The sequence below is a fragment of the Callithrix jacchus genome, chromosome 5 (assembly GCF_049354715.1).
Source record: "Callithrix jacchus isolate 240 chromosome 5, calJac240_pri, whole genome shotgun sequence".
Lineage (NCBI taxonomy): Eukaryota > Metazoa > Chordata > Mammalia > Primates > Cebidae > Callithrix > Callithrix jacchus.
The window spans coordinates 88,999,034-89,026,678 of record NC_133506.1 but is presented as its reverse complement, the minus strand read 5'-3'; the positions used below and the strand labels follow the sequence as shown (position 1 = coordinate 89,026,678).

At 43.4% G+C, this 27,645-nt stretch overlaps 1 protein-coding gene across 30 annotated transcripts in view; it reads left to right on the top strand.

Moving 5' to 3' along the window:
* Window positions 1-800: 800 nt before the first annotated feature.
* STRADA (STE20 related adaptor alpha) overlaps window positions 801-27,645 on the top strand; it is a 41,568-nt gene continuing 14,723 nt past the window's right edge. For 4 of the 30 annotated variants that reach the window (XM_078373531.1, XM_078373524.1, XM_078373528.1 and 1 more), the window contains exons 1-3: window positions 801-856; window positions 16,567-16,646; window positions 18,305-18,362. Coding sequence is in view for 11 of the 30 variants with exons in the window: in XM_008996893.5 (XP_008995141.1) it covers window positions 16,611-16,646; window positions 18,305-18,362; window positions 22,571-22,599 (123 nt within the window). In the remaining 19 variants the exon portion in view is untranslated. Of the gene's footprint in view, window positions 1,272-16,564; window positions 16,647-18,304; window positions 18,363-22,570; window positions 22,600-25,552; window positions 25,670-27,645 lie in introns of those variants that run through there. The other 26 variants (XM_008996893.5, XM_002748137.7, XM_078373513.1 and 23 more) reach the window with 16 other exon arrangements.

Here is a 27,645-nt window from a genome sequence, read left to right as displayed (position 1 = left end):
TCCCACAGTTCCAGTGGCATATTTTCATTAGTCCCTGCTTGGATGTAGCTAAACTTCTCCCCCAGTCTTGGAAGTTAGGACAGTCTAAATCTGTGTCAAGGCTCAGAGCTGGGAAGAGCGAGTGTGCATTACCTGATGGTATATATCCACTTTTTGGCACCCCCTCCTCCCAACGCGGAGTGGGGTTTAGTCTATCATTGGATCGCTTCCTCATTTCTTAAGCCCTGCATAACCTGGCTTGGGCAAACCTGACAGGTTACCACAAATGGCCTGAGCTGTAGATAAGGAAGGCTTCAGGGGAAAAAAAGATGCAGAGGGGACAAGATGATCATTTTAGTTAGTTAAGCTATTTTCCTCATTTTACAGACATGGGCGCAAAGAACGGATGGGCTTCCCCTTTGCAGCTTGTCTGGGGTCCGAGAGGCCAAAGTGAGGGGCGTTTGAGATACCTTCCAAGAAAAGTGCGAGGCGGGTTTTCCCATAGAAGTCCTACCACATGAAATGAGAAAAAAATTCTCAGAGCAGCCAAGTTTGCCTTTCTCTGCTCTTTCATATCTCTGCTTCCCCCTCCCGCTGCGTGGCAGAGGCGCCGAACAGCCGGAAGGACAACCAGAGCTGAGAACGGCTTTGCCCGCGGCGGCGCCTGTGGCCGGCTGTACCTCGGGACAATCGGAAAGGGCGGAGCTTCCCCGCGGGGCGGGGCGGGGCGGGGCGCTCTATCGTCCCTCCCGGTCGCCCGACTGCGCATGGCACGTTGCGTACCCCACTGCCGGCAATCGGCCTGGCGGCGGCGCGGCCGTAAAACTTAGGAGGCGGAGCCGAGGCGGTCGGGACTGCTTGCTGACTCCAGGAACAGGTACCTCCGTGGCGGCGTGCGTGGTGCGCTGCAGGGGCCAGTGTCTCCCTGGCTCTGCCACCGATTCCATTTCCCCAGGCCCAGGCCTTCGTCGGAGCGGCCATCCCGGGCTCACCCTCGCCCTCCACCGGCCTCCTTTTTAACCAGCTTCCTCGACTCCCGCAATGAGGCGCCGCAGCCGGAGAGCAGAATAGGCTTGGGCCTGTCGGGCAGAAGCTGAAGTGGAGTTGCCTGGCAAGACAGGCGGGCTCTGCTTTCCCTTTCCTCCCCACCCCCGGGACTTCCAGGTGGGGAACCTGGGACTGGGTGCCAGTTTGTCCTGCGCAGGCAGAGTAGCGGCCGACCACAGTGCTGAGCTCCCCGCTCTCCCCAGCAGCTGCGCACCTCGGGCTGACAGGCAGCGGATCAAGTCCCCGTAAGGACCGAGATCTAGATGACTCCCAGCATCGGCCAAAACGAAGAGCTCATTGTCTTTTTCTTTTCTAAGAATGTTTTTGAGTGCCTGCAGGGGATTTGGGGCGCCAGAGATGGGGGTTGAGGGTAGGGAAGAGAGCATGAGGGAAGGGCAGTGGTTAGATAAAATTGTTCATAGTTGTCAGGAAGTAGGGAACTAACCTCTGCCCAGCCTTCTCCTGTATCGTAGCATACTCTTAACTTGACTCTCCTCGAAAGAAAAGCCGTTGGAATCTGCCCTTTTCTTATTGTAATATCTGTTCAAGCAGAAGCATGTATATGCAATGAGTATATGCGACGCTAAGATAATTCTTCATTGACACTCATACCTTTCTGAAGACACCCAAAACTGTTTCTTGTCCCTGAGAGCTAAAGAAGAAACCAAATTTCATTACCTGCCTAGAAGCCTGTGAATTCAGCCGTTAATTACAGGGCTGAACTGGTCAAATCTGTCCCTAACCTTTTTTTTTTTTTTTTGAGACGGAGTTTCGCTCCTGTTACCCAGGCTGGAGTGCAGTGGTGCGATCTCGGCTCACCGCAACCCCCGCCTCCTGGGTTCAGGCAGTTCTCCTACCTCAGCCTCCTGAGTAGCTGGGATTACAGGCACGCGCCACCATGCCCAGCTAATTTTTTTGTATTTTTAGTAGAGACGGGGTTTCACCATGTTGACCAGGATGGTCTCAATTTCTTGACCTCGTGATCCACCTGCCTCCACCTCCCAAAGTGCTGGGATTACAGGCGTGAGCCACCGTGCCCTGCCCCCTAACCTTTTTACCAGGTTTCTTAGAAGTGTTTTGGCTGGAATGCAGTGTTTATAGTTGTGGCCCCAGAAATGGGGAAAGTTTACTCTGGTTTTTTAGAGCACAGGCTTTGGAACAGATTTAATTAGTCCCTACCACTTACATATGTGACTTTGGCCATTTAACCTCCCTGTACCTTAATTTCCTGTTCTGTAAAATGGGAATGATGATAATACTTGTGAGCTGCTCATGAAGCATTTAGTATAGTGCCTGCCGCACAGGAAGTTTGCCATAAATGTTTGCTGGGTTTTTTATTCTCTTTATTTTTTATTTTATATTTTTGAGATGGAGTTTCACTCTTGTCATCCAGGTTAGAGTCCAATGATGCAGTCTCGCCTCACTGCAACCTCAGTCTCCCAGGTTCTAGCAATTCTCCAGGCTCAGCCTGCCAAATAGCTGGGATTACAGGCACCCACCACCTCCCCCAACTAATTTTTGTATTTTCAGTAGAGACAAGGTTTCACCATGTTGGTCATGCTGGTCTCAAACTCCTGACCTCAGGGGATCCACCCACCTCAGCCTCCCAAAGTGCTGGGATTGCAGGCATAAGCCACTGTGCCCAGCCAATAAAGCTGTTTCTGTATCTGTACACTAGTAATACTGCTTTGCTAATGTATATATATGTAGTGTTAAATAATCCTGCTAGGCTGGGTACAGTGGCCCACCTCTATAATCCCAGCACTTTGAGAGACTGAGGCAGTACGATCGCTTGAGCTCTGGAGTTTGAAACCAGCCAGGGCAACATAGCAAGGCCTCATCTCTACTGAAAATTTTAAAAAATTAGCCGAGCTTTGTGGTGTGTATCTGTAGTCCAAGCTACTTGGGGGCTAAAGTGGGAGAATCACTTGAGCTCAGGAGTTTAAGGCTTCGGTAAGCTATGATAGTGCCACTGCACTCCAGCCTGGGCAACAGAGCAAGACCCTGTCTCCAAAAAATACATGTATACACACATATATATTTACATACATATATACATATTATGTAATAATATACATACATACATATTTGTTCTGATAAGTGGGGATATATCTTTCTGATGATATCCATCTAACCTACCCTTCGAATTTACATTTTAAGGAAGCAGAGTGATAATGTTAATGTCATACAGATAACCAGGCATGGTGGCTCATGCCTGTAATCCTAGCACTTTGGAAGACTGCTGCAGGAGGATTACTTGAGCTCAGGAGTTTGAGACCAGCTTGGGCAAGTTCATTTGTACATGATTCAATCAGAAAGTGGATAAGTTCTTCATAATTTATATACTGTTTACTCCTAATCACTAGGTAGAGCTACTCTAAACGAGCTCAAATGAATTTTTTTATTAAGATTTTATCAAAGAAAATACCTGCGTGCAGTTATTGATATACTTATACAGTGGGGCTATAAAAAAAAAAAGCAGCAATCTCTCGTCTCTACCTCTCTTCATCCCTGTTTCTGTTCTCCACTATTATTATTTTTTGAGATGGAGTCTGCACTCTAGCCCAAGCTGGAGTGCAGTAGCGCGATCTCAGCCCACTGCAACCTCTGCCTCCGGGCTCAAGTGATTCTCCTGCCTCAGCCTCCTGAGTAGCTGGGACTACAGGTGCACGTCACCACGCCCAGCTAATTTTTTGTATTTCAGTAGAGCAGGGATTTTACCATGTTGCCCAGGGTGGTCTCGAACTCCTGAACTCAGGAGATCTGCTCACCTCAGCCTCCCAAAGTGCTGGGATTACAGGTTTGAGCCACTGCGCCCAGCCCCATTAATTATTTAATCATTTTTTGTTTAGTTCTTTTAACGACGGACTTCTGTAATTCTAAACAACATGTTTAGACATTCCACTCTGACAGGAAAGACAGAGAAATGACTAGGGAAGCTTATCGTTATTTTCCCTGGAGAGTAAAGACCATGCTAAATCTCATACCACCCCCTCCTCACTGCTTCCCAACTTGTTCTTTTTTTTTTTTTTTTTTTTTTTGAGACGGAGTTTCGCCTTGTTACCCAGGCTGGAGTGCAATGGCGCAATCTCGGCTCACCGCAACCCCCGCCTCCTGGGTTCAGGCAATTCTCCTGCCTCAGCCTCCTGAGTAGCTGGGATTACAGGCATGTGCCACCATGCCCAGCTAATTTTTTGTATCTTTAGTAGAGACGGGGTTTCACCATGTTGACCAGGATGGTCTCCAACTTGTTCTTTTTCTTTTCTTTTCTTTTCTTTTTTGAGACAGTGTCCTGCTGTGTTGCCCAAGCTGAAGTACAGTAGCTCAGTCTCAGCTCACTGCAACTGGAGCTCAAGTAATCCTCCCCCTCAGCCTCCTGAGTAGCTGGGACCACAGGCACATACCACCATGCCTGGCCAATTTTTGTATTTTTTGTAGAGATAAGGTTTTGAACTCCTGGGCTCAGGTGATCTTGACCACCTCTGTCTCCCAAAGTGCTGGGAATACAGGCATGAGCCACTGGACCCAGCCAGCACCTCCCAACTTTTGATAGTTGAATCCCTCTATTTTTACTTATGTTGGTTACCTTTGTAACCTTAAATATTATACATAAATTTCTATTTGTTATGCTATCAACTTGCAGCATTAACTTTACCTTCTTGGGAAGATAGCGATATTAGCTTCCCCAGTCATTCCTCTATCTCTTCCCCCTTCCATTTTCCATCTTCAGTCAGGTGAAACTTTACTTTCATATTATCAAATTGGAAGGCACTTACATTCTGTTCTATAACTGTAATTAAGTTTGTCATGCTTTGTCTATAGTCCTAAAACTTATAAGCTGATAATAGGCACATTATTCACAAAACAGCCAAGTGTTTTTATGGACTGCAGTTCCATTGTCTTAACTTCTTTGTCATTCAAGATCAAGTGGATTTTTCTTTCTCATTCCTTGCTGACTATCAAAAAAAATTTTTTTTGAGACAGTCTTGCCCTGTCACCCAGGCTGGAGTGCAGTGGTACGATGTCTGCTCACTACAACCTCCACCTCACAGGTTCAAGTGATTCTCCTGCCTCAGCTTCTCCAGTAGCTGGGACTACAGGCACCTACCACCATGCCTGGCTACTTTTTGTATTTTTAGTAGAGACAGGGTTTCACCATGTTGACCAGGCTGGTCTTGAACTCCTTACCTCAGGTGATCTGCCTGCCTTGGCCTCCCAAAGTGCTGGATTACAGGCATGAGCCACCACACCTGGCCAAACTTTCTCAGAATTGTAACACATTTAAGTTTGTATCAAATTCGGACTTTGATTTTTTAAATATAGTTTTAATTTCTGTTGGAGTTTTTGGTTCTAATTTTGATTGATTCCTTTCTCGATCAGCTTTATAGCTATCATCTTGAGATATCTCTTCAATGGACATACTGTTTCCTTTTTTTTTTTTTGAGATAGAGTCCCGCTCTGTCACCCAGGCTGGAGTGCAGTAGTGCAGTGGCATGATCTCGGCTCACTGCAACTTCCCCCTCCCAGGTTGAAGCAATTCTCCTGCCTTAGCCCCACAAGTAGCCGACGTTATAGGTGTCCACCACCATGCCTCGTTAATTATTGTATTTTTAGTAGAGACAGGGTTTCATCATGTTGGTCAGGCTGGTCTTGAACTCCTCACCTCAGATGATCCACCTGCCTCAGCCTCCCATAGTACTGGGATTACAGGTGTGGGCCACTGTGCCCACCCAGACACACCACTTTTTATATTTTTTAGCTTTCTTTTTAGATTTTAGCCTCATTTTGCTGGAGTACGTTCTCAAGTAATATTAAATATATGTAGGGTGGGTGTGGTAGCTCACATCTGTAATCGCAGCACTTTGGGAGGCCAAGGCGGGCAGATCACCTGAGGTGTTTGAGACCAGCCTGGCCAACATGGTTAAACCTCAGCTCTACTAAAACTACAAAAATTAGCCAGGCATGGTGGCACACACTTGTAATCCCTGCTACTCTGGAGACTGAGGCAGGAGAATCCCTTGAACCCGGAGAGGCAAAGGTTGCAGTGCGCTGAGATGGCACCATTGCACTCCAACCTGGGCGACAAGAGCCAGACTCCATTTCAAAAAAAGAATAGAAAAGCTGCTGACTGGGAGCTCTGGATTTCAGACTCATTGACATGAGTGGGCACTTATGCCTGGGCTTGTTTTCAGCCCCACTTCTCCTTCCTCATTCCTTGTTGCTACAATTTTGGTTCAGAGACCCTTAGGATTGTCTGCTGGGCAGATCTGCCATCTCCTCTACTATACTCTCCAGTCTCATTCTAGCCTGCAGCTTTCTCACCATTTCCTGAGACAGCACTCTTCTGTCCACTTTTCACCTCCAGAAATGAATTGAAATTTCATTTACTAATGGATCCTCTTATTCTGTCCTCAGATATAAGTTTATTATTTTTATTTATTTACCTTAATTGGGACCTTGGGAGAGAGGTGAGATAAATACTTGTGCTCAGTCTAAAATCTTGAATCAGAAGCCTGAATATCTAGTCTTTCTAAATCTCTGAAAAAGTTAAGGTCTCTCCTAGAAACACAAGCCATTATTATAAGCATCACTATCAGAGGGAGAAAGATATTTGTCTCAGATATAAGACGGTTGTCACTAACCTCATTTTAGAGTTATTAACGGTGAGATTCAGCAAGCCAAAGTATGTTGATCAAATTAACACAGATGCAAGAACGCGATTCATACCATGCTTGTTTTACTTCAGAGTATGTGCTTTTTATACTACACCACATTGTCACCCTTAAATATAAATCTCTGACTTCAGGTTACTCTTAATGAGCCTTAACCATGTTTTAACCTTATTAATTATTCTTACCATTTGTACAGTCACATTGTGGGTGAAATTAGCTAGCTTTTTTTTTTTTTTTTGAGAAGGAGTCTTGCTCTGTTGCCCAGGCTGGAGTGCAGTGGTGCAGTCTTGGCTCACTGCAACCTCCATCTCCTGGGTTCAAACCATTCTCCTGCTTCAGCCTCCCCAGTTCCTGAGACCACGAGTGCGTGTGCCACTGTGCCCAGCTAATTTTTTTGCCTTTTTATTAGAGACAAGGTTTCTCCCTGTTGGTCATGCTGGTCTTGAACTCCTGACCTCGGCCTCTCAAAATATTGGGATTACAGACATGAGCTACCACACCCAGCTGAATTTGCTCTTTTCTAGATGTTACCCTTTCCTAATAGCTTCTATTTTTCTGAATTAATCTTTACTATCTTTGAAACGTTTCCAAGTTCTTTGTGTGTTTTTACCATCCTCTTACATAGGACTGAAATACACATTTGGTAAATGCTGTTAGGGAAAGATTAATGTAGTCAAGGTTGAAGTTAGTTTGGCAAAAATTCAGAAAAAGCAAAAGTTTCCCTGTTTTTTTTTTATTCGTTGTTGTTGTTGTTTTTTGAAACAGGGTCTTACTCTCGCTCAGGCTGGAGTGCAGTGGTGCAATCTCGGCTCACTGCAATGCAACCTCTGCGCCTCCCGAGTTCAAACAATTCTCAGCCTCCCAAGTAGTTAGGATTACAGACCAGTGCAACCACACCCAGCTAATTTTTTTATTTTTTATAGACATGGGGTTTTACCATGTTGGCCAGGCTGGCCTTGAACTCCTGACCTCTAGTGACCTGCCTGCCTCAGCCTCACTAAGTCTGGGATTATAGGTGTTAGCCACCATGCTGGGCCTATCCCTGATTCTTAATCCAGAATGACATTTCTTCTGACTATTCTCATTTAGTGAACACAGTAATAAAAACATTTTTAAAACATTCTTACTGAAAACAATGACAAGTTTCCTAGAGCTTTTGATATAAAATAAAGGCTATTCAAGTACAGTTTAGTAAAAACAGTTTTATTGGAGGTAAACAGAATAAGAGCTAGGCCTGTAACTATCCATTGGCCAGCCTTAATCCAGGAATAGATTTAGAACATTAAAAATAATTTCCTTCAGGTATCCCTGTACTGGAGGTTCCCAAGGACCCCCTCAGATTCAGTGATTCACTAGGAGAATTCACAGGACTCAGCATATAGTCACATTCATAGCTAGGATTTCTTTTTTTTTTTTTTTTTTTTTTGAGATGGAGTTTCACTCTTGTTACCCAGGATGGAGTGCAATGGCATGATCTCGGCTTACCGCAGCCTCCACCTCCTGGGTTCAGACAATTCTCCTGCCTCAGCCTCCCGAGTAGCTGGGACTACAGGCGCTCGCCACCACACCCAGCTAATTTTCTGTATTTTTAGTAGAGACGGGGTTTCACCATGTTGACCAGGATGGTCTCGATCTCTTGACCTCGTGATCCACCCGCCTCGGCCTCCCAAAGTGCTGGGATTACAGGCTTGAGCCACCGCACCCGGCCCCAGGATTTATTTCAACAGAGTATACGAATAAAAATCATTAAAGGGAAACAACACGTAGTGTGAAGTCTAGAGGAAACCAGAAACAAACTTCCAAGGGTCCTCCCCCAGTAGAGTGACACAGGACTCACAGCAAGAAGTTGTGGCAGCATGTGTAAAATGTTATCAACCAGGAAAGCTCATTAGAGACTCCATACCCAGGATAGTCATGGAGGCAGACTCTGCCTGGCATGTATCAAAACTCTGGACTCCCAGAAGGAAAGCAGGTGTTCAGCATAAACCATACTGTTTGTATAAATACTTGAGGTATAATAAGCCACTCTTGTCATTTCTAGGAAAATGGGAAATCTCTCGAAATCCAAGTTCCCCCATGCCAGCCAGTGGCTAACCATGTAAGCAGACTTTTTTAAGGATAAGAAGTTAGGCCTGCTATAATTAACTCTTCTTCTGCAGAATCCCAGTCTGTAAATACTATTTCTTTAAGTTGGTCTTAGAGAGACATGGGGATAGGAGTGGATTGGAGATTGTTTTCTTTGAGCCAATCCCACTTGAGGTGATAAATAAGATAAAACAAGAATAGAAGGCTGGGCGCAGTGGCTCAAGCCTGTAATCCCAGCACTTTGGGAGGCCGAGGCGGGTGGATCACGAGATCAAGAGATTGAGACCATCCTGGTCAACAAAGTGAAACCCCGTCTCTGCTAAAATACAAAAAATTAGCTGGGCATGGTGGCGCATGCCTGTAATCCCAGCTACTCAGGAGGCTGAGGCAGGAGAATTGCCTGAACCCAGGAGGCGGAGGTTGCGGTAAGCCGAGATTGCGCCATTGCACTCCAGCCTGGGTAACAAGAGTGAAACTCCGTCTCAAAAAAAAAAAGAATAGAAAAGCAAAGGTAAAAAGAAGAAAAGAGAATTGAATATAATTTTTAAAAGGAAATTTTAAAAAATGATTGTGGCCAGGCTCGGTGTCTCACGCCTGTAATCCCAGCACTTTGAGAGGCTGAGGCAGGCAGATCACAAGGTCAGGAGTTCGAGACCAGTTTGACCAACATGATGAAACCCCATCTCTACTAAAATTACAAAAATTAGCCAGGCATGGTGGCACATGCCTGTAATCCCAGCTACTTGGGAGTCTGAGATAGGAGAATTGCTTGAACCAGGAGTTGGAAGTTGCAGTGATTCGAGATCTCTGCTGCACTCATTACTGCAGCCTGAGTGACAGAGTAAGACTCTGTCTCCCAAAAAAAAAAAATATGCCACTATGCACACACATACATGCACACAAACATAGTCATGATTGGACTTCACATAGCATGACAATAAAATGTGCTTGGAACTTTAAGATTGGAACTGTGAATTTCCTGCCATGGCTGTGTCCATTAAAGGTAACAAGAAAGGCTGGGCACAGTGGCTCACGCCTGTAATCCCAGCACTTTGGGGGACCTAGTTGGGCAGATCACAGGGTCAGGAGTTCTAGGCCAGCCTGGCCAACCTGATGAAACCCCATCTCTACTAAAAATACAAAAATTAGCTGGGCGTGGTGACAGGCGCCTGTAGTCCCAGCTTCTCAGGAGGCCGAGGCAGGAGAATAGCGTGAACCTGGGAGGCGGAGGTTGCAGTGACCAAGATCCTGCCACTGCACTCCAGCCTGGGCAGCAGAGCAAGATTCTGTCTCAAAAAAAAAAAAAAAAAAAGTCTAAGTGAGGAAGTTCTGGAGGAAAGATTTCATCACCAACGTTGCCACCACACCCAGCTAATTTTTTTATTGTTAGTAGAGACGGGGGTTTCACCAGGTTGGCTGGGCTGGTCTTGAAGTCTTGACTTCAGGTGATCCACCCGCCTCATCCTCCCAAAGTGCTGGGACTACAGGTGTGAGACACTGTGCCCAGCCGAAACTAATAATAAACCACCAGTAGCACCAATATGCCTAACCTGGAGGAGTGCTACTTCCAGTGTTCCCTCAAGATGAACTTTTTCCAAATGTATTTCTGAGGAACTAAATTAGGGGTCTTTGCCCAGTGGGATTATTTGACAAACTCTTATGTAGATCTGAGTGAATCAATTAAGAATTTCACAGAGGGCGGCCGGGCGCGGTGGCTCAAGCCTGTAATCCCAGCACTTTGGGAGGCCGAGGCGGGTGGATCACGAGGTCAACAGATCGAGACCATCCTGGTCAACATGGTGAAACCCCGTCTCTACTAAAAATTACAAAAAATTAGCTGGGCACAGTGGCGCGTGCCTGTAATCCCAGCTACTCAGGAGGCTGAGGCAGGAGAATTGCCTGAACCCAGGGGGCGGAGGTTGCAGTGAGCCGAGATCGCGCCATTGCACTCCAGCCTGGGTAACAAGAGCGAAACTCCGTCTCAAAAAAAAAAAAAAAAAGAATTTCACAGAGGATCTCTTGAGCTCAGGAGGTCAAGACCAACATGGGCAATATAGCAAGACCTGTCTATACTAAAAAAATAAAATTGGCCAGGTATGGTGGTTCACACCTGTAGTTCCAACACTAGGAGGTTGAGGCGGGTGGATTGCTTAAGACCAGAAGTTCAAGACCAACCAGGGCTATATTGTGAAACCTCATCTCTACAAAAAATACAAAACTTTAGCCAGGTATTGTGGTGCATGCCTGTAGCCCCAGCTACTCGGGAGGCTGAGGTGGGAGCATCGCTTGACCTTAGGAGGTGGAGGTTGCAGTGAGCCTAAATCTTGCCACTGTACTTTAGCCTCAGCAACAGAGCAAGACTTTTTCTCAAAAAGAAAAAAAATTAGGCACGGTGGCACAGGCCTGTGGTCTCAGCTACTCAGGAGACTGAGGTGGGGGAATTGCTTGAGCCTGGGAGGTTGAGGCTGCAGTGAACTGTGATCATGCCACTGCACTGCAGCCAGGGCAACAAGAGTGAGATTCTGTCTCAAAGAAAAAGAATTTCTGCCGGGCATGGTGGCTCACGCCTGAAATCCCAGCACTTTGGGAGGCCAAGGCGGGCAAATCACCTGAGGTCGAGAGTTCGAGACCACCTTTACCAACATGGAGAAACCCCATCTCTACTAAAGACACAAAAATTGGCCAGGCATGGTGGTGCATGCCTATAATCCCAGCTGCTTGGGATGCTGAGACAGAATTGCTTGAACCCAGGAGGCGAAGGTTGCGGTGAGCCAAGATCGCACCATTGCACTCCAGCCTGGGCAACAAGAGCAAGACTCCGTCTCAGAAAGATAAGCCATGGATACATTCAGCTGGCTCTGTGCTTTCCCAGGCATTCTCATCTTCTAATAGAGAAGCTGCTAGCTACATGTAACTCCTAAGAACTCCAAACGTAGATAATGTGATTGAGGGACTGAATTTTTTTTTTTTTTTTTTTTTAAAGACAGGGTGTCTCTCTGCACCCAGGCTGGAGTATAGTGGTACAATAAGAACTCATTGCACCCTTGACCTTCCAGGCTTAACTGATCCTCTCACTAAGCCACCCAAAATGTCAAGCACATTTTATGCCTCTCAGATGAGAGTATAGGTACCACACCTGGCTAATTTTTTTTGGGGGGGTGGGGGCGGGGGTAGAGACAGAGTCTCACTGTGTTGCCCCAGCTAGTCTCGAACTCCTGGGCCCAAGTGATCCTCCCTACTTGGCCTCCCAAAGTGCTGGGATTACAGGTGTAAGCCACCTCACCCAGCCACAGGAACTGAAATGTTATTTATTTCTTACAAGTTCAGATGTAAGTTAAATAACCACATTTGGCTAGTGGTTGCGACACTATAGAAGATATCCTTATAACTAAATTTCTGTATACATTTTCCCTAGGGCAAATTCCTACAAGTGGAAAAATAGCCAGATATATTCATATTCTTAAGATTCTTACTGTGCATTTAACTGAAGATTTTTAGTCAGCTGTAAATTTGAGGAACTATTCCAAGACATGATTAGAAAAGCAGAAAAGAGCCTGGAATTTACTCCATCTTTTTTCTCAGTGTTTCTCAATCCTGACAATGCAGGGCTTTTGTTTTTTTGTGGTGAGATGGGAGAGAATGGTGGTAGTGGTAGCAGCTAGAGCTTTTAAAACTGTATAGATGTCTAAGGCCCTCCCCAGACCTGCAGAATTAGAATTTTTGAAGGTGGATGTCTGAGCATCTATAGTTGTTTATAAAGACACAAGTTAATTTGAAATACATCCTGTTTTAGGCCAGGTGGGGTGGCTCCAACTGTAATCCCAGCACTTTGGGAGGCCAAGGTTGGTGGATAACTTGTGATCAGGAGTTCAAGACCAGCCTGGCTATATGGTGAAAACTACTAAAACTACAAAAATTAGCCAGAGATTGTGGTACACACCTGTAGTCCCAGTTACTTGGGAGGCTGAGACAGGAGAATCACTTGAACTCAGGAGTCAGAGGTTGCAGTGAGCCAAGATTGTACCACTGTACTCCAGCCTGGGCAACAGTATGAAGCCATGTCTCATAAAAAAACAAAGAAAAAATTGATTTTATTTTTAACTTCCAAAATTTTTCCAGACCATAGAAACTTTTTTTTTTGCAAATAAAAACATCTACCTACCTCTTTATCTACATTAATTTTCTCTTTCTATTATGGACTACATAAGAATATAGACCTTTTTTCCTCTTCAATTTCTTTTGCATGATGATTTATGTTTAATATTATTAAATATATATTCTAATAATGTTTTTCAAGTAAAATCTGTTTTTAAAATTTTATGACAAGATAAATGAGTGATTCTCAGCTGGGGTTGGAGAAGTGGCTTCTATAAGAATATCAGGGTAGGGCCAGGCAGCACTTTGGGAGGCTGAGACAGACAGATTGCTTGAACTCAAGAGTTTGAGACCAGGTGCAGTGGCTCACACCTTAATCACAGCACATTGGGAGGCCAAGGCCGGCAGATCACCTGAGGTCAGGGGTTCGAGACCAGCCTGGCCAACATGGTGAAACCCCATCTCTACTAAACATACAAAAAAATTAGCCCGGCATAGTGGTGCACATACCTGTAGTCCCAGTAACTCAGGAGGCGTAGGTTACAGTGAGCTGGGATTGCGCCAGTGCACTCCAGCCTGGGTGACAGAGCAAGGCTTCGTCTGAAAAGAAAAAAAAGAGTTGCAGACCAGCCTGGGTAACATGGCAAAACACTGTCTCTACAAAAAAAAATACAAAAATTAGGCATGGTGGCACATACCTGTAGTCCCAGGTACACAGGAGAGTGAGGTGGGAGGATGCTTTGAGCCCAGGAGGCAGAGATTACAGTGAGCAAAGATCACTGCACTCCAGACTGAATGACAGAGCCAGACCCTGCCACAAAAAAAAAAAAAAAAAGTCAACTAAGTTCAACTGGCCTAAAAAGCAGCTAGTTCAGATTGCAGAAGACTGGAGCAGCCTATGAAAGCAGTTTCCAGGAGAAAATTGAAATTGATGGGTTTGAGGGTATGAAAAAATATGTGGATAAGGCAAATAGCAGAAATGTTGGAGTATTTGTAAAAAGTTAATAATAGCTATATGGGAAACCAAGCAAGTGAACAAATGAGGCAGTTATTAACTCTAGCAAAAAATAGATGTATAAGGAAAAAAACATTGGCCAGGTACAATGGCTCATGCCTGGAATCCCATTACTTTGGAAGGCTGACATGGGTAGATCACCTGAGGTCAGGAGTTTGAGACTAGCCTGGCCAACATGGTGAAACTCCGTCTCTACTAAAAACACAAAAATTGGCCAGGTGTGGTGGCAGGCGCCTGTTATCCCAGCTACGGGGGAGGCTAGGGCACGAGAATCCCTTGAACTTGGGAGGTGGAGGCTGCAGTGAACAAGATTGTGCCACTGCACTCTCCAGCCATGGTGATAAGAGCGAAACTCCGCCTCAAAATTAATTAATTAATTAATTAATGAAAGAGACTTGGTTATTTCTTTTTTTTTTGAGATGGAGTCTTGCTCTGTCACCCAAGTTGGAGTGCAGCGGCGCAATCTTGGCTCACTGTAACCTCTGCCCCCTGGTTTCAAGTGAGTCTCCTACCTCAGCCTCCTGAGTAACTTGAGACTACAGGCGCCTGCCACCATGCCTGGCTAATTTTTTGTGTGTATTTTTAGTAGCGACGGGGTTTTACCATGTTGGTCAGGCTTGTCTTGAACTCCTGACCTGACCTCAGGTGACCCATCCGCCTCAGCTTCCTAAAGTGCTGGCACTACAGGCATGAGCCACTGTGCCTGGCCAAGACATGGTTATTTCTGTTTGCCTCAACTCTGAACCATATTTGCATAGTCATAGTAATATAAATGTGGACTATTGATTTAACCAAACTTATGCCAGAGCTATGTTGGTAGAATGAGAGCAGGAGATACAGTGGAAGAAGATGATTTAATAAAGCTTTGTCTTCATCTACCATGGTAGGAAGTTAAAACTGGCTGACTCTGGGTGCACTGCCTATGAGTTAGCCCTGCTCTGCAAGGAGCAGTAAAGAACATTTTAAAAGTCTAAAATTATAGTCATATAAACATTGTTAAAGAATGATTATTAAAAAGCAGGATAGCGCTGTGCATGGTGGCTCATGCGGTAACCCCCGCACTTTGGGAAGCCAGGATGAGAGGATCCCTTGAGGCCAGGAGTTCCAGACCAGCCTGGGCCACATACAGAGACCCTGTCTCTCCAAAAAGTAAATAAAAAGCAGGATAACCAGCCAGGCACGGTGGCTCACTCCTGCAATCCCAGCACTTTGGGAGGCCAAGGCAGGTAGATCACGAGGTCAGGAGTTTGAGACCAGCCTGGCCAGCATGGCAAAACCCCATCTCTACTAAAAATACAAAAATTAGCCAGGCCTGGTGGTGCACACCTGTAATCCCAGCTGTTTGGGAGGCTGAGGCAGGAGAATCACTTAAACCCAGGAGGTGGAGGTTGCAATGAGCCAAGATCACGCCACTGCACTCCAGCCTGGGTAACAGAGCAAAACTCCATCTCAAAAACAGAAAAGCAGAATAACCATAGAAAATAACTGAAGGTAATAGCTTCTAGGAAGGGGTTAGTGGGGGATTGGGTCAATATAAATTTAGGAATTAATTTAAGGAAAACTATATAATGCATTTCTCTTTCTATAGAAATTAAATTTTTTTTCCTTTTTGAGACACTTCAAATGATTCAAACGATTCTTTCTTTTTTGGAGACAGAGTCTCACTCTGTCACCAGGCACCAGGCTGGAGTACAGTGACGCGATCTCAGCTCATGGCAACCTCTGCCTCCCAGGTTCAAGCAATTCTGCCTCAGCCTCCCAAGTAGCTGGGACTACAGGCGTGCACCACCTCGCCCAGCTAATTTTTGTATTTTTTGTTTGTCTGGTTTTAGTAGAGATGGGGTTTCACCATGTTGGCCAGGATGATCTCAATCTCTTGACCTCATGATCTGCCTCAGCCTCCTAAAGTGCTGGGATTATAGGCGTGAGCCACTGTGCCCAGCCCAAACAATTCTTAAGTAGCTGGGCTTACAGCTGCCTACCACCTCACCTGGCTAGTTTTTTATTTTATTATTATTATTTATTTATTTATTTATTTATTTTTGAGACCAAGTTTTGCTCGTTACCCAGGCTGGAGTGCAATGGCGCGGTCTCGGCTCTCCGCAACCTCCGCCTCCTGGGTTCAGGCAATTCTCCTGCCTCAGCCTCCTGAGTAGCTGGGATTACAGGCACGGGCCACCATGCCCAGCTAATTTTTTGTATTTTTAGTAGAGATGGGGTTTCACCATATTGACCAGTATGGTCTTGATCTCTTGACCTCGTGATCCACCCGCCTCGGCCTCCCAAAGTGCTGGGATTACAGGTGTGAGCCACCACACCCAACCTATTATTATTTTTTTTATTTTTAATGGAGGCAGGGTTTCACTGTGTTGGCCAGGTTGATCTCAAATCCCTGACCTCAAGTGATTCACTTGCCTTAGCCTACCAAGGTGCTGGGATTAGCACTTGATGTGAGCCACCATGCTTGGCCAAAAATTACAGAATTTTATAATGTACTTGGCTGAAGTACATTCAGATTTATCATCACTGAAAGTTTCTTTAAACAAATCTAGCAATTTATAGGTGAAGTCCAGTGCTTTGAATGGTAAACCTGTAATAACTTTTTGTTAATCAGAAGGCATTTCTATATAGTGAAATTTTTGCTAACTCAGCCTGTTTCTATTTTCCTTTTAGGTTTAAGTGTTTGAATCTGAAGTGGGTCTACACAGTAGGAACTCATGTCTTTTCTTGTAAGTAAACCAGAGCGAATCAGGGTGAGTGTTTTTCTATTCTTCTGGCTTTGCTATTTTTGTTTTCTGAAAAGCAGTGTGTTTTGGCAGATGTTGTAGGTGGTTTTCTATGTGAGGGTCAGGATGATACAGAAGTGAGGGATGTAGGAAGTAAGGCAGGTACTGCAGCCTCAACTCCTGAGAAGAGTCTGCAGACAAAATCTGACCAGAGATACAAAATTTACCATCAGCTTGTCTAATAGAGAAGTAACAAGAAGAAAGTGGCTTATTTTATGAATATTGGTCATACAACATTAAATGAGTCAATGATACTTTTCAGTATAGATGTGTAACTACTTATGAGGATCCCCCATGAGTCTGTGAGTTTTCAAAATCAAGTTGTAATTACCAGGATACTTTTTTAAAGTTGTAATTACTTTTAATTGAAGACTTTTTGAACATGAAAGATTTTATTATACCTCAAAACTTCATCAGCTAAAATGACCTCAAAAACAATACTAGATTTAGCTTCTTTACAAATTCGCATTATTTCATGAGTGTCTTATTTTGTTTATTATCAAGTGCTTAATTAATTTTTTAAATGCATTAATTTCTAAATGCAGTAGTAATTATTTTAGAATTTTGTAACAGTGTATAAGTGCTATGAGACATTATGAGTACACCAGTTTCTTTACATATTAAAGCATAATTTATGTTTTTTGATGCAGTGCACATAATTTTATATAAAGTTTTAAATTTAGGATGTTATTTCTTTTTTGACTTGGAAAAATAGTTATAGGGAAGGACAGAGAATGATGCTATAGTTCCAGTTCACAGTCTGTATCATACAACTTATTTCTGAATGTTACTTAATCTTCTTTTTTCTAATGTTTATGCATATAAGGACAATTTATATTAGAAAGAATAAACTTCACTGTTAATTAAGAGGAAAAAGGGAACCTCTCCATAGCCTGAACTCTGCCTAGTGGAAGGAATGCCCCCAAGCCAAACTGTAACACCAGCCCTTACAGGAAATACAATCTTGATTCCATTGCTTTTAAGTATGAGCTGCTTTTCTGTTTCAACGTAGCCTAATTCAGGTGAAACAAAACCACTGATCAGAGTGACAGAAATCTAACTCTCATTTGAAATAGGCCAGTAAAGTGAGCTGTAGATTGATCCTGCCAGTTTGGTCCTTGTGAATTTGGCAGAAAGTGTAAGCAGCCGTGTCTTTAGAACCTCTAGTGGATAAAGAATATACAACTTGCTGTGTGTCGTTTTACAAACTAACAGGGTCTTATGAATAACTACTGTTTCATCTCTGTTTTCTGTGTTATGAATTCCCATAATACTTTTCAAATTGACATCAGTGAACCAAGGCATCTGTAATATAGAATGAGTAAGATGGAGCCAATATAGGGAAGGCAAAAACAGTCTTCATTATTAGGGCCAGTACTACCTATTTCTCATCTGTCCAATTTAAGAATTATTCATCAAATAGGCAAAGAGAAGTAAAGACAAGAATCTTGTTTTTAGTTAATTTCAAGATTCTGTTAAAAACTTTTCCACAGAAATGATACCTAACTATACTGCATGAGATTCTGTTTTCATAGTTATGTTTTTGTCTGTCTGTCTAAAGGCTGATAGCTAATTTGTTGTGGCTTAGAAGAAATACTAATTCTCTTTGGGGTTTTCCTCTTTAGCGGTGGGTCTCGGAAAAGTTCATTGTTGAGGGCTTAAGAGATTTGGAACTATTTGGAGGTAAGTAGAGTATGGCATTTAGCCATCACTTCAGGATATAAAAATCACTACTTTTTTGTAGACTAAATCAATCTATACCAATTAGCAATTCTGAGGGCAAATGTAACCAATTCATTGCTTTTTGAATTCACGGTTTCTCAAAGATTTGAAGACTAACCTGGCAGTTTTCCTTGGCTTGTCTTGATTGTTAGAAAGCCAGTATTTACTTACAGGCATATATGTTTTCTTTTGTCCAGTTGAAACACATATTTTTAAAGGAAAAACTATTTAAAAGGCTCTAGCCTTGAAGATATTAAAAATAATTGTCAAGACAAAGGATGCGATGATACGAATGTTCTGGTTTTATTGATCAATCTAGTTGACTCATTTTTCGTGGTAGAAATTGTAAGACTTAAGAGAGCTAAAGAAAAATCTTTCACAGCAAAAATTAACTTCCTATTGTAAAATCTGAATGTTGATTTCAGAAGTAAACCTTGACAGGCCTAGGCATTACCCTTTGGCCATTTTCAAAGTGAGCCTTTATTGGGAACTGTCATCTTAATTCAGGGCAAAAAAATTATTTTCCATAAAAATAATAGTAGAGCCCCATTCTTTGTGTCTGAATACCAAGATACTCTAAAATTTTATGATCCTATAGTTTAAGAAACAGATTATCAGGCTGGGCATAGTGGTTCACACCTGTAATACCAACACCTTGGGAGGCTGAGGCAGGCAGATCATTTGAGATCAGGAACTCAGGACCAGCCAGGCCAATGTGGTGAGACCCCATCTCTACTAAAAATACCAGAATTAGCCGGCCACAGTGGCACGCACTGTAGTCCCAGCTACTCGGGAGGCTGATGCAGAAGAATTGTTTGAACCCAAGAGGTGGAGGTTGCAGTGCTAACATGGCACCACTGCACTCCAACCTGGGTGACAGAGCAAGACTCCATCTCAAGAAAAAGAAATTATCAGCCAGGCACTGTGGCTCACACCTGTAATGCCAGCACCTTGGGAGACCAAGTCAGGCAGATCACCTGAGGTCAGGAGTTCGAGACCAGCCTGGCCAACATGGTGAAACCCCATCTCTACTAAAAATACAAAATTAGCCAGGTGTGGTGGCACATGCCTGTGGTACCAGCTCCTAAGGAGACTGCGGCAGGAGAATCACTTGAATTCAGGAGGTGGAGGTTGCAGTGAGCCAAGATCACACCACTGCACTCCAGCCTGGGCAACAGAGCAAGACTCCATCTCAAAAAAAAAATTATAAAATAAATAAATTTAAAAAACAGATTATCAGATTGAGTACATTGGTTAGTTGATCCACAGTATCCCCAGATAGGTTTAAATAATTGAAAACTCAAACTTGTTAGTTACTAGGTGATACCTATTAATTTATTTTTCCTAACACATCTCAAAGAATTTTTTGAGTAGTAGTATTTGTGAACTTTGTCAAAGTGTTATGTTTTAGACAAATGGAAGTTTAGAAAAATGATGAATTCTTTATATTTTAGTTGGAAAGAATCAGTTAGATACACAGGAAAGGAAAGGCCAGTAGAACAAAAGTGCCACATTCTGTTCCTATTCTAATTTTCTTCCCATCATTAATGGGAATAAAATGGTTTAAAAGTAAACAATGAGCTGGGCACGGTGGTGTGCTTCTGTAATCCCAGCTACTTAGGAGGCTTGAGGCAGGAGGATTGTTTGAGCCTAGACTCAGCAACATAGCGAGACCCCCTTTCTTTAAAAAACTGGTTTGGGGAACCTGGGCACAGTGGCTCGTGCCTATAATCCTCGAACTTTGGGAGGCCAAGGCAGGCGGATCGCTTGAGCCCAGGAGCTCAAGACCAGCTTGAGCAACATGGTGTAACCATATCTTTACAAAAAATGCAAAAATTAGCTGGGTGTGGTGGCACACACCTTTGGTTGTAGCTACATGAGAGGATGAGGTGAGTGGATCACTTGAGCCTGGGAGGCTGAGGATGCAGTGAAGTATAATCATGCCACTGCACTCCAGCCTGGATGACAGACTAAGACCCTCTCTCAAGAAAAAAATATTGTTGGCATTTGTGAGAATTTATTTGGAAGTCCCGTTTATAATGAATTAGTTACAACTATTCCAGTGTATGTAAACTGAATTAATGGGCTCTGGCTTCAGTGTATTGAATGTAGGATCTCTGGTTGTCTCTCTCTTTTTTTTTTTTTTCAGAGAGCATTTTGCTCTTGTCACCCAGCCTGGAGTTCAACCTCCACCTCCCAGGTTCAAGCAATTCTCCTGCCTCAGCCTCCCAAGTAGCTGGGTCTACAGGCATGCGCCACCATGCCTGGCTAATTTTTTGTATTTTTAGTAGAGATGGGGTTTCACCATGTTGGCCAGGCTGATCTTGAACTCCTGACCTCAGGTGATCTGCCCACCTCAGCTTCCCATAGTGCTGGGATTACAGACGTCACTGTGTCCGGCCTCTGGTTGTCTTTTGACTGTGCCCTAGTTTCTGATACGAGGAGGGTGGAGAGGTTGTTCTATATATTGTTACAGCCTGTAGAAGTCTATATTACCAAGTTTTATACAACTTAGAATTTGCCTTCTATTCTGGAAGATTGGAATAGATGTCTTTAATCCATTCACCTGACTTCTTACCTTTGATAGACTGTCTTAAGCAACTTCTCCTCCCATTTGTGTACCAGAAAACTAATGTCCAAGGGGGAAAAACTTCTGTTTTGAATAGGCCAGGTGTGGTAGCTCACACCTGTAATCCCAGCACTTCAGGAGGCCAAACAGGCCAAGGTGGGCAGATCTCTAGAGCCCAGGAGTTCGAAACCAGCCTGGGCAACATGGAGAGATCCTGTCTCTACAAAAAAATACAAAAATTAGCCAGATATGGTGGCACGTGCCTATAGTCCCAGCTACTCAGGAGGCTAATGTGGCAGGAACGCTTGAGCCCAAAGGGTCGAGCCTGCAGTGAGCTGAGATTGCACCACTGTACTCCAGCAAAGGTGACAGACTGAGACCCTGTCTCAAAAAAAAAAAAATATATATATATATATATATATATTTTGATAGATGGAGGCTCATTTACTCTGCAGATAATCTCTTGCAGTATAATTGGATGCTCTAATGTTTCTTAGGAGAAAGCATTTTCCTTGGTAACTAGAGTTACTCTTCTGATTTGTGTAGTTTAAGGTATTTAGGACTGCATGATATAAGATGATTAGAAATGTAAAATCACCCCCAATATTTTACAGTTAAAAATCTTCAGCTTGGTGATTTTTATCACTTTTAAAGAATAGAGAAGGTCAGAAGTACATACAGAATTTGTCTGATTTAAGAACAGAAAGTTATTTCAGTTGTCCTTTGCTTTGTTCATTTTCACTAGGACTAGCAGAGCGCCAAATTGCCTTTATTTTATTTACATTTAGAATCAAATGTATATGACTTTAGAGAATCAGACTGGGTAATGGTCCTTATACACGTGTTGCTGTAATAAAACCTTTGCCCTTTTTTGAAAAAATGTGTTTTCTAGTTCCCGCACTCACTGGGAAATGGCCAATCATCTCTATAACTATATAATGAATTGTTTGTTCATAAAGTATAAGAAACTGGCCTATTCACAATAACATTGTGTGTTGATGCCAAGTAAATGTATGACCAGAATTGAGTTATATCCAGTAAAGAATACCCATAGAGTGGGTGGCCTTGCCACCTTTTGAAGAACCATGGATCCATGTCTAAAGCCCCATCTCATCTGGGCATGGTGGCTCATGCCTGTAATCCCAGCACTTTGGGAGGCTGAGGCGGGTGGATCACCTGAGGTCTGGAGTTTAAGACCAGCCTGACCAACATGAAGAAACCCCGTCTCTACTAAACTACAAAAATATCTGGGCATGGTGGCGCCTGCCTGTAAATCACAGCTACTCGGGAGGCTGATGCAGGAGAATCGCTTGAACCCAGGAGGCAGAGGTTGCAGTGAACCGAGATTGTACCATTGCACTCTAGCCTGGGCAAAAACAGCGAAACACTGTCTCAAAAAAAAAAAAAAAAAGCCTCATCTCTCTGCAGCATTTTTACTGTGGATCTGTGTGTGTGTACCCCTGCAGGTACTTTTTGCTGTAATGACTCTCAAGTGGTTTCTATTAATAAATGTAGTCCTAAGTACAATAATTGCTGTTCTGAATGTGAGTGTGTCTTCTGCTAAAACACAAAATGCCAACAATCAATTTCTCTACTCCAGAGCAGCCTCCGGGTGACACTCGGAGAAAAGTAAGTGACTTCCTAGGCCCTGGCACTATGGCTGTTGCATGGAGATGACATATTGTGGAACTTCGTGTGTTTTGTTGGTTTATCATTTTATGTTTCTGCTTATCTGTCACTGAGCTTTGTTTGTAGTATGATTTTTGTACTTGTGGAGATTCAGGTTTCACCCTGGAAAGATTTGGATGTGTAGTCTGAAAACTGAAAAATGTCTCAGGTACTTTTTGTCTCTTCTGAGGATTAAGGTCTCCTCCCCTCCCCAGCCCTGACAATCAGCCACCATCCCTTCCCCCAAAAAAGTAAGTTTCAACAATCTGAAATATGGTTATTGTGTAGTGACTAATGGTATTAAATTTTCCATCCTTAGTCTATTAATAATAGGTTTTAGTCCACAGAGATAAAACAGATCTCTGTCTAGATAATAAGACAGGACCTCAAATCTCCTACCTTAAAAACAAAAGCAAAATTAAAAAGTGTAAGGCAGAATATTACTTTTTTCATTGGTGAAAGTTGCAAGATTCTTTTTTTTTTTTTTGAGACAGAATTTCGCTCTTGTTATGCAGGCTGTAGTGCAATGGCACGATCTTGGCTCACCGCAACCTCCGCCTCCTGGGTTCAAGCAGTTCTCCTGCCTCAGCCTCCCGAGTAGCTGGGACTACAGGCGCGCGCCATCATGCCCAGCTAATTTTTGTATTTTTAGTAGAGACGGGGTTTCACCTTGTTGACCAGGATGGTCTCGATCTCTTGACCTTGTGATCCACCCGCCTCGGCCTCCCAAAGTGCTGGGATTATAGGCATGAGCCACCGCACCCGGAGAAAGCTGCAAGATTCTTACCCTGTTTCCTTCTCTTCTAGTTTATTCTTCTTAAATAGCACCATATGGGCAGAGTGTACCAAGCTATTTTGGAATATATGAATCAGTGTCTTATAAAGAGAGAGAATAAGAACCTTTTCTCCAGAGACTTCTGACCCTGTTCAGATTGCAGACATTTGTAGCTTCTGCAGCAGCCCCAAGGTTGAGTGAAGGACAGTGATGTTGACTGGGAATTTCTGAGTGAAACTTTGCCTGTGCTTATGTCATCTGCTAATCAGGAGCACCTCTCTATCAGATCCAAATGCTTTCCAATCTGGAGACCAAAAACTTTCCCTATAGGATCAGTTGGGTATTATTCTAAAATACAATGCCAATTACATACAGTTTTTATATTTTTACAGCTGTTGTTGTTAAATCAAAAGTTATCCTGTGTGAAACCTGTGGGAAGTTGAATGTCTTTATTTGGTAGCATTTTGTGAATATTTTCTTTGTATGCTTTACTTATTTTGTTTTAAACTCTTTAAACAAAATTATTTTATGGTCATTTCTGGATATCAGCTGCTTTGCTTACATATTTTTCAAATGCTTCAAAATAAATAAAATGCGTTTCAGGGTGGGGGGGAAACTAAGAAAATACTCTGATAGAATTAGTTTCTTTCTCTGAGCAATCTGAGATGATTACATTGTACTAATTAAACTATGCCATGCTGTGTTTAAAGAGAATGGGCTAAATATTTCATTCTTTTTATCTGAGTTTAGACCTGTTCTAAATCTGAAACAGTGTGATGAACTAACCTGCCTTTCCTGTGGCAATGTCAGATGAGACCTCTTCCTTTCAAAATATTGCCTGTTTCCTAGTTTGTTTTTTTGTTTTCCTAAATGAATTTTGGTCTCTGAGTTCAGACCTATACAATATCCACAAAGTAAAAGGCCTCCATTTTAGAATTGTTCCTAGTGAGCTGGGGACAGAGCAGTTGCTATCACTGGACTAGATGATTTTATGCAATTCCAGATTACCTGTGAGCTCATATTGCCAGTTACATAAAGAACTTTATTTTCTCTCTTTTTTTTTTTTTTTTGGAGACCAAGTCTTGCTCTGTTGCCCAGGCTGTATACAGTGGTGTGTGTGATTTTGGCTCACTGTAACCTCTGCCTCCTGGGTTCAAGCGATTCTTCTGCCTCAACCTCCTGAGTAGCTGGGATTACAGGCATCTGCCACCACACCCGGCTAATTTTTTGTAGTAGATACGGTGTTTCACCATGTTGGTCAGGCTGATCCTGAACTCCTGACCTCAGGTGATCTGCCGGCCTTGGCTTCCCAAAGTGCTGGGATTACAGGCGTGAGCCACCATGCCTGACCAAAAAAATTATTTTCTAAAGACCAGGTGTGGTGGCTCACACCTGTAAACCCAGCACTTTGGGAAGCCAAGGCAGGAGGATGACTTCAGGCCAGGAATTTGAGGCCAGCCTGGGCAACATAGTGGGACACCCTCTCTAAAAAAAAAAAAAAAAAACTAGCCAGGCATGGTGGTGCAAACCTGTAATCCTAGCTACCCAGGAGAATGAGGCAGGAAAATCCCTTAAGCCCAGGAGTTCAAAGCTACAGTGAGATAGGATAGCACCATGGCACTCCAGCCTGGGAGGCAGAGTAAGACTCTATCCCTAATTAAAAAAAAAAAAATTAGCCTGGCATGGTGATAGGTACCTGGGAGGCTGAGGTGGGGAGGATTTACTTGAGCCCAGGAGTTCGAGGCTGTAGTGAACTATGATCACACCACTGTACTCCAGCCTGGGTGACAGAGTGAGACCCTGTTTCAAAAAAAAAAAAGAGAATTTAACTTTCTAAATCTAATACTTTTGGGTTAGTTTTAGTCCTTTTCTGTACTACTGGATAATAGAAATAAATATTTGTCAGGTTACTAACTAAGCACATCAATAGTTTAATGAATCATTCCCTACCTAGGCTCAGCAAGAATGTGTCTGAGTGTATAGCCTAGTAGACCTATGTCTTATAAGCTTATATCCACTCCTGGCAAGGAAGAGGGACATAGGTAATAAAGAAGTATCTATCCGTGGTTTTTCCAAAGGGAATTATTTAAAGTACATAAAATGAATATTTGAATCTCAGGACTCCACTGTCTTTCACAGCCTCTTTTTCAAGTGAGAGAAATTTTAAGGAGTTTGCTTGGAGAGCAGAGGTGAGAAGACCTTCAGATACCAAGTAGCTGCTTCTCATTGAGGCCATATTGTTACCTACTGAAAAAGGTAGTACTTTCTCACATGCAGGAATCAGATTCTGATCTATAGAATGCCCTGAGTAATAGAGGGATCTAATGACTGTGTCATATGAGGCTGACATTTCCAGCATAGGTCATCATGCTGAACCTGTCTCCAAAGGAACTAGCTGGTACAGTGACCCTACTCTCTTCTCTAGCCCATGGGAATGAAAAGATCATGGGCAGAAAACCTCAGTTCAAACTTTAGTTATTTTCATTTTTTAAGTATTTGCCGGCAGTGTTCCAGGCATTGGGGGAATATATCAGTGAACATGACAGACAAGGTCCCTGCCCTTATGGGGCTGGCGTTTTAATGGAAGAGACTTTAGTGGAAGATTTTAGAGAAATAAGCTGTAATGATAACTTCTATGAAGAAAAGAAAGATAACGTGACTAGGAGCCTACTTTACTTTGGCTGGGCAGTCTTTCTGGTAAAAGGACATTTAAGTTGAGACTTCAGTGATGTTGAGCTAGCCATGAGAAAAATAGCAGGGGCTGGGGAAGGAAGAGGTTAGGAGGGTTCCAAAGGGACAGTTAGTGCAGGTTGCCTGAGACTGAAGCTTGCTTGTTTGTGTGGGGACAGTGTTCAACTCAGGCAAGGGTAGTGTGGGATGAGATCATAGAGGTAGACAAGGGCCAAATCATTTGGATACTCATAGGCTGGGGTGGGGAGTTTGTGTCTGAAAGCAACCCACTGAGCTTTCTATTAACCAGTAACATTGATTTTATTGAGGAATAGATTAATACTTCAGAAAACAGAATCTGCAGAGCAAGAATATGTATTCCTGTACATATAAGGTTGAGAAAATGAGACACTTTGAGACCAAATGAGCATTGTAAATTCTAAACCAGTGGAGAGTTGTCATTTCAGAACTCTTGGTTGAGGCTTTTTGCTCAAATTGCTGCTCCATTTTTTCTCTTGGTTGTGTATCTTTTCACCTTTGTGTGAGGTACCTGACATGGAGTAACCAGTATCTTAAGATGATTCTGAAGATGAGATTGTTTCAAGAAGCTACAGTCAGCAGGGTGCATTGGCTCACGCTTGTATCCCAGCACTTTGGGAGGCTGAGGCAGGAGGATTGCTTCAGCCCAGGAGTTTGAGACCAGCCTGGGCAACACAGGGAGACCACATCTCTACAAAAACATACAAAAATTAGCTGGGTGTGGTGGCATATGCCTGGAGTCTTAGCTACTTGGGAGGATTGCTTGAGCCTGGGAGATCACGGTTGCAGTAAGCCATGATCTTGCCACTGTACTCCAGCCTGGGTGACATAGCAAGACCCTATCTCAAATAATAATTTTTTTTAATTCAGTGATCCTAGGCCGGGCGTGGTGGCTCACGCCTGTAATCCCAGCAGTTTGGGAGGCTGAGGCAGGCAGATCACTTGAGGTCAGGAGTTTGAGACCAGCCTGGCCAACATGGTAAAATGCTATCTCTACTAAAAATACAGAAATTAGTCAGGGGTGGTGGCAGGCACCTATAATCCCAGCTGTTCAGGAGGCTGAGAGAGGAGAATTGCTTGAACCCAGGAGGCAGAGTCTGTAGTGAGCTGAGATCACACCATTGCACTCCAGCCTGGGTGACAGAGGAAGACTCTGTCTCAAAAATAAATAGGCTGGGCGTGGTGGCTCACGCCTGTAATCCCAGCACTTTGAGAGGGCGAGATGGGTGGATCACGAGGTCAGGAGTTCAAAACCAGCCTGGCCAACATGGTGAAACCAAAACCCCATCTCTATTAAAGATACAAAAAATTAGCCAGTTGTGGTGGCATGCACCTGTAATCGCAGCTACTCGGGAGGCTGAGTCAGGAGAATCACTTGAACCCAGAAGGCAGAGGTTACAGTGAGCTGAGATCACGCCATTGCACTCCAGCCTGGGTGACAGGGCAAGACTCTGTCTCCAAAAATATAAATAAATAAATGAATGAATAAAATAAAATTTAATGATCCTAGAATTTATTTTGAG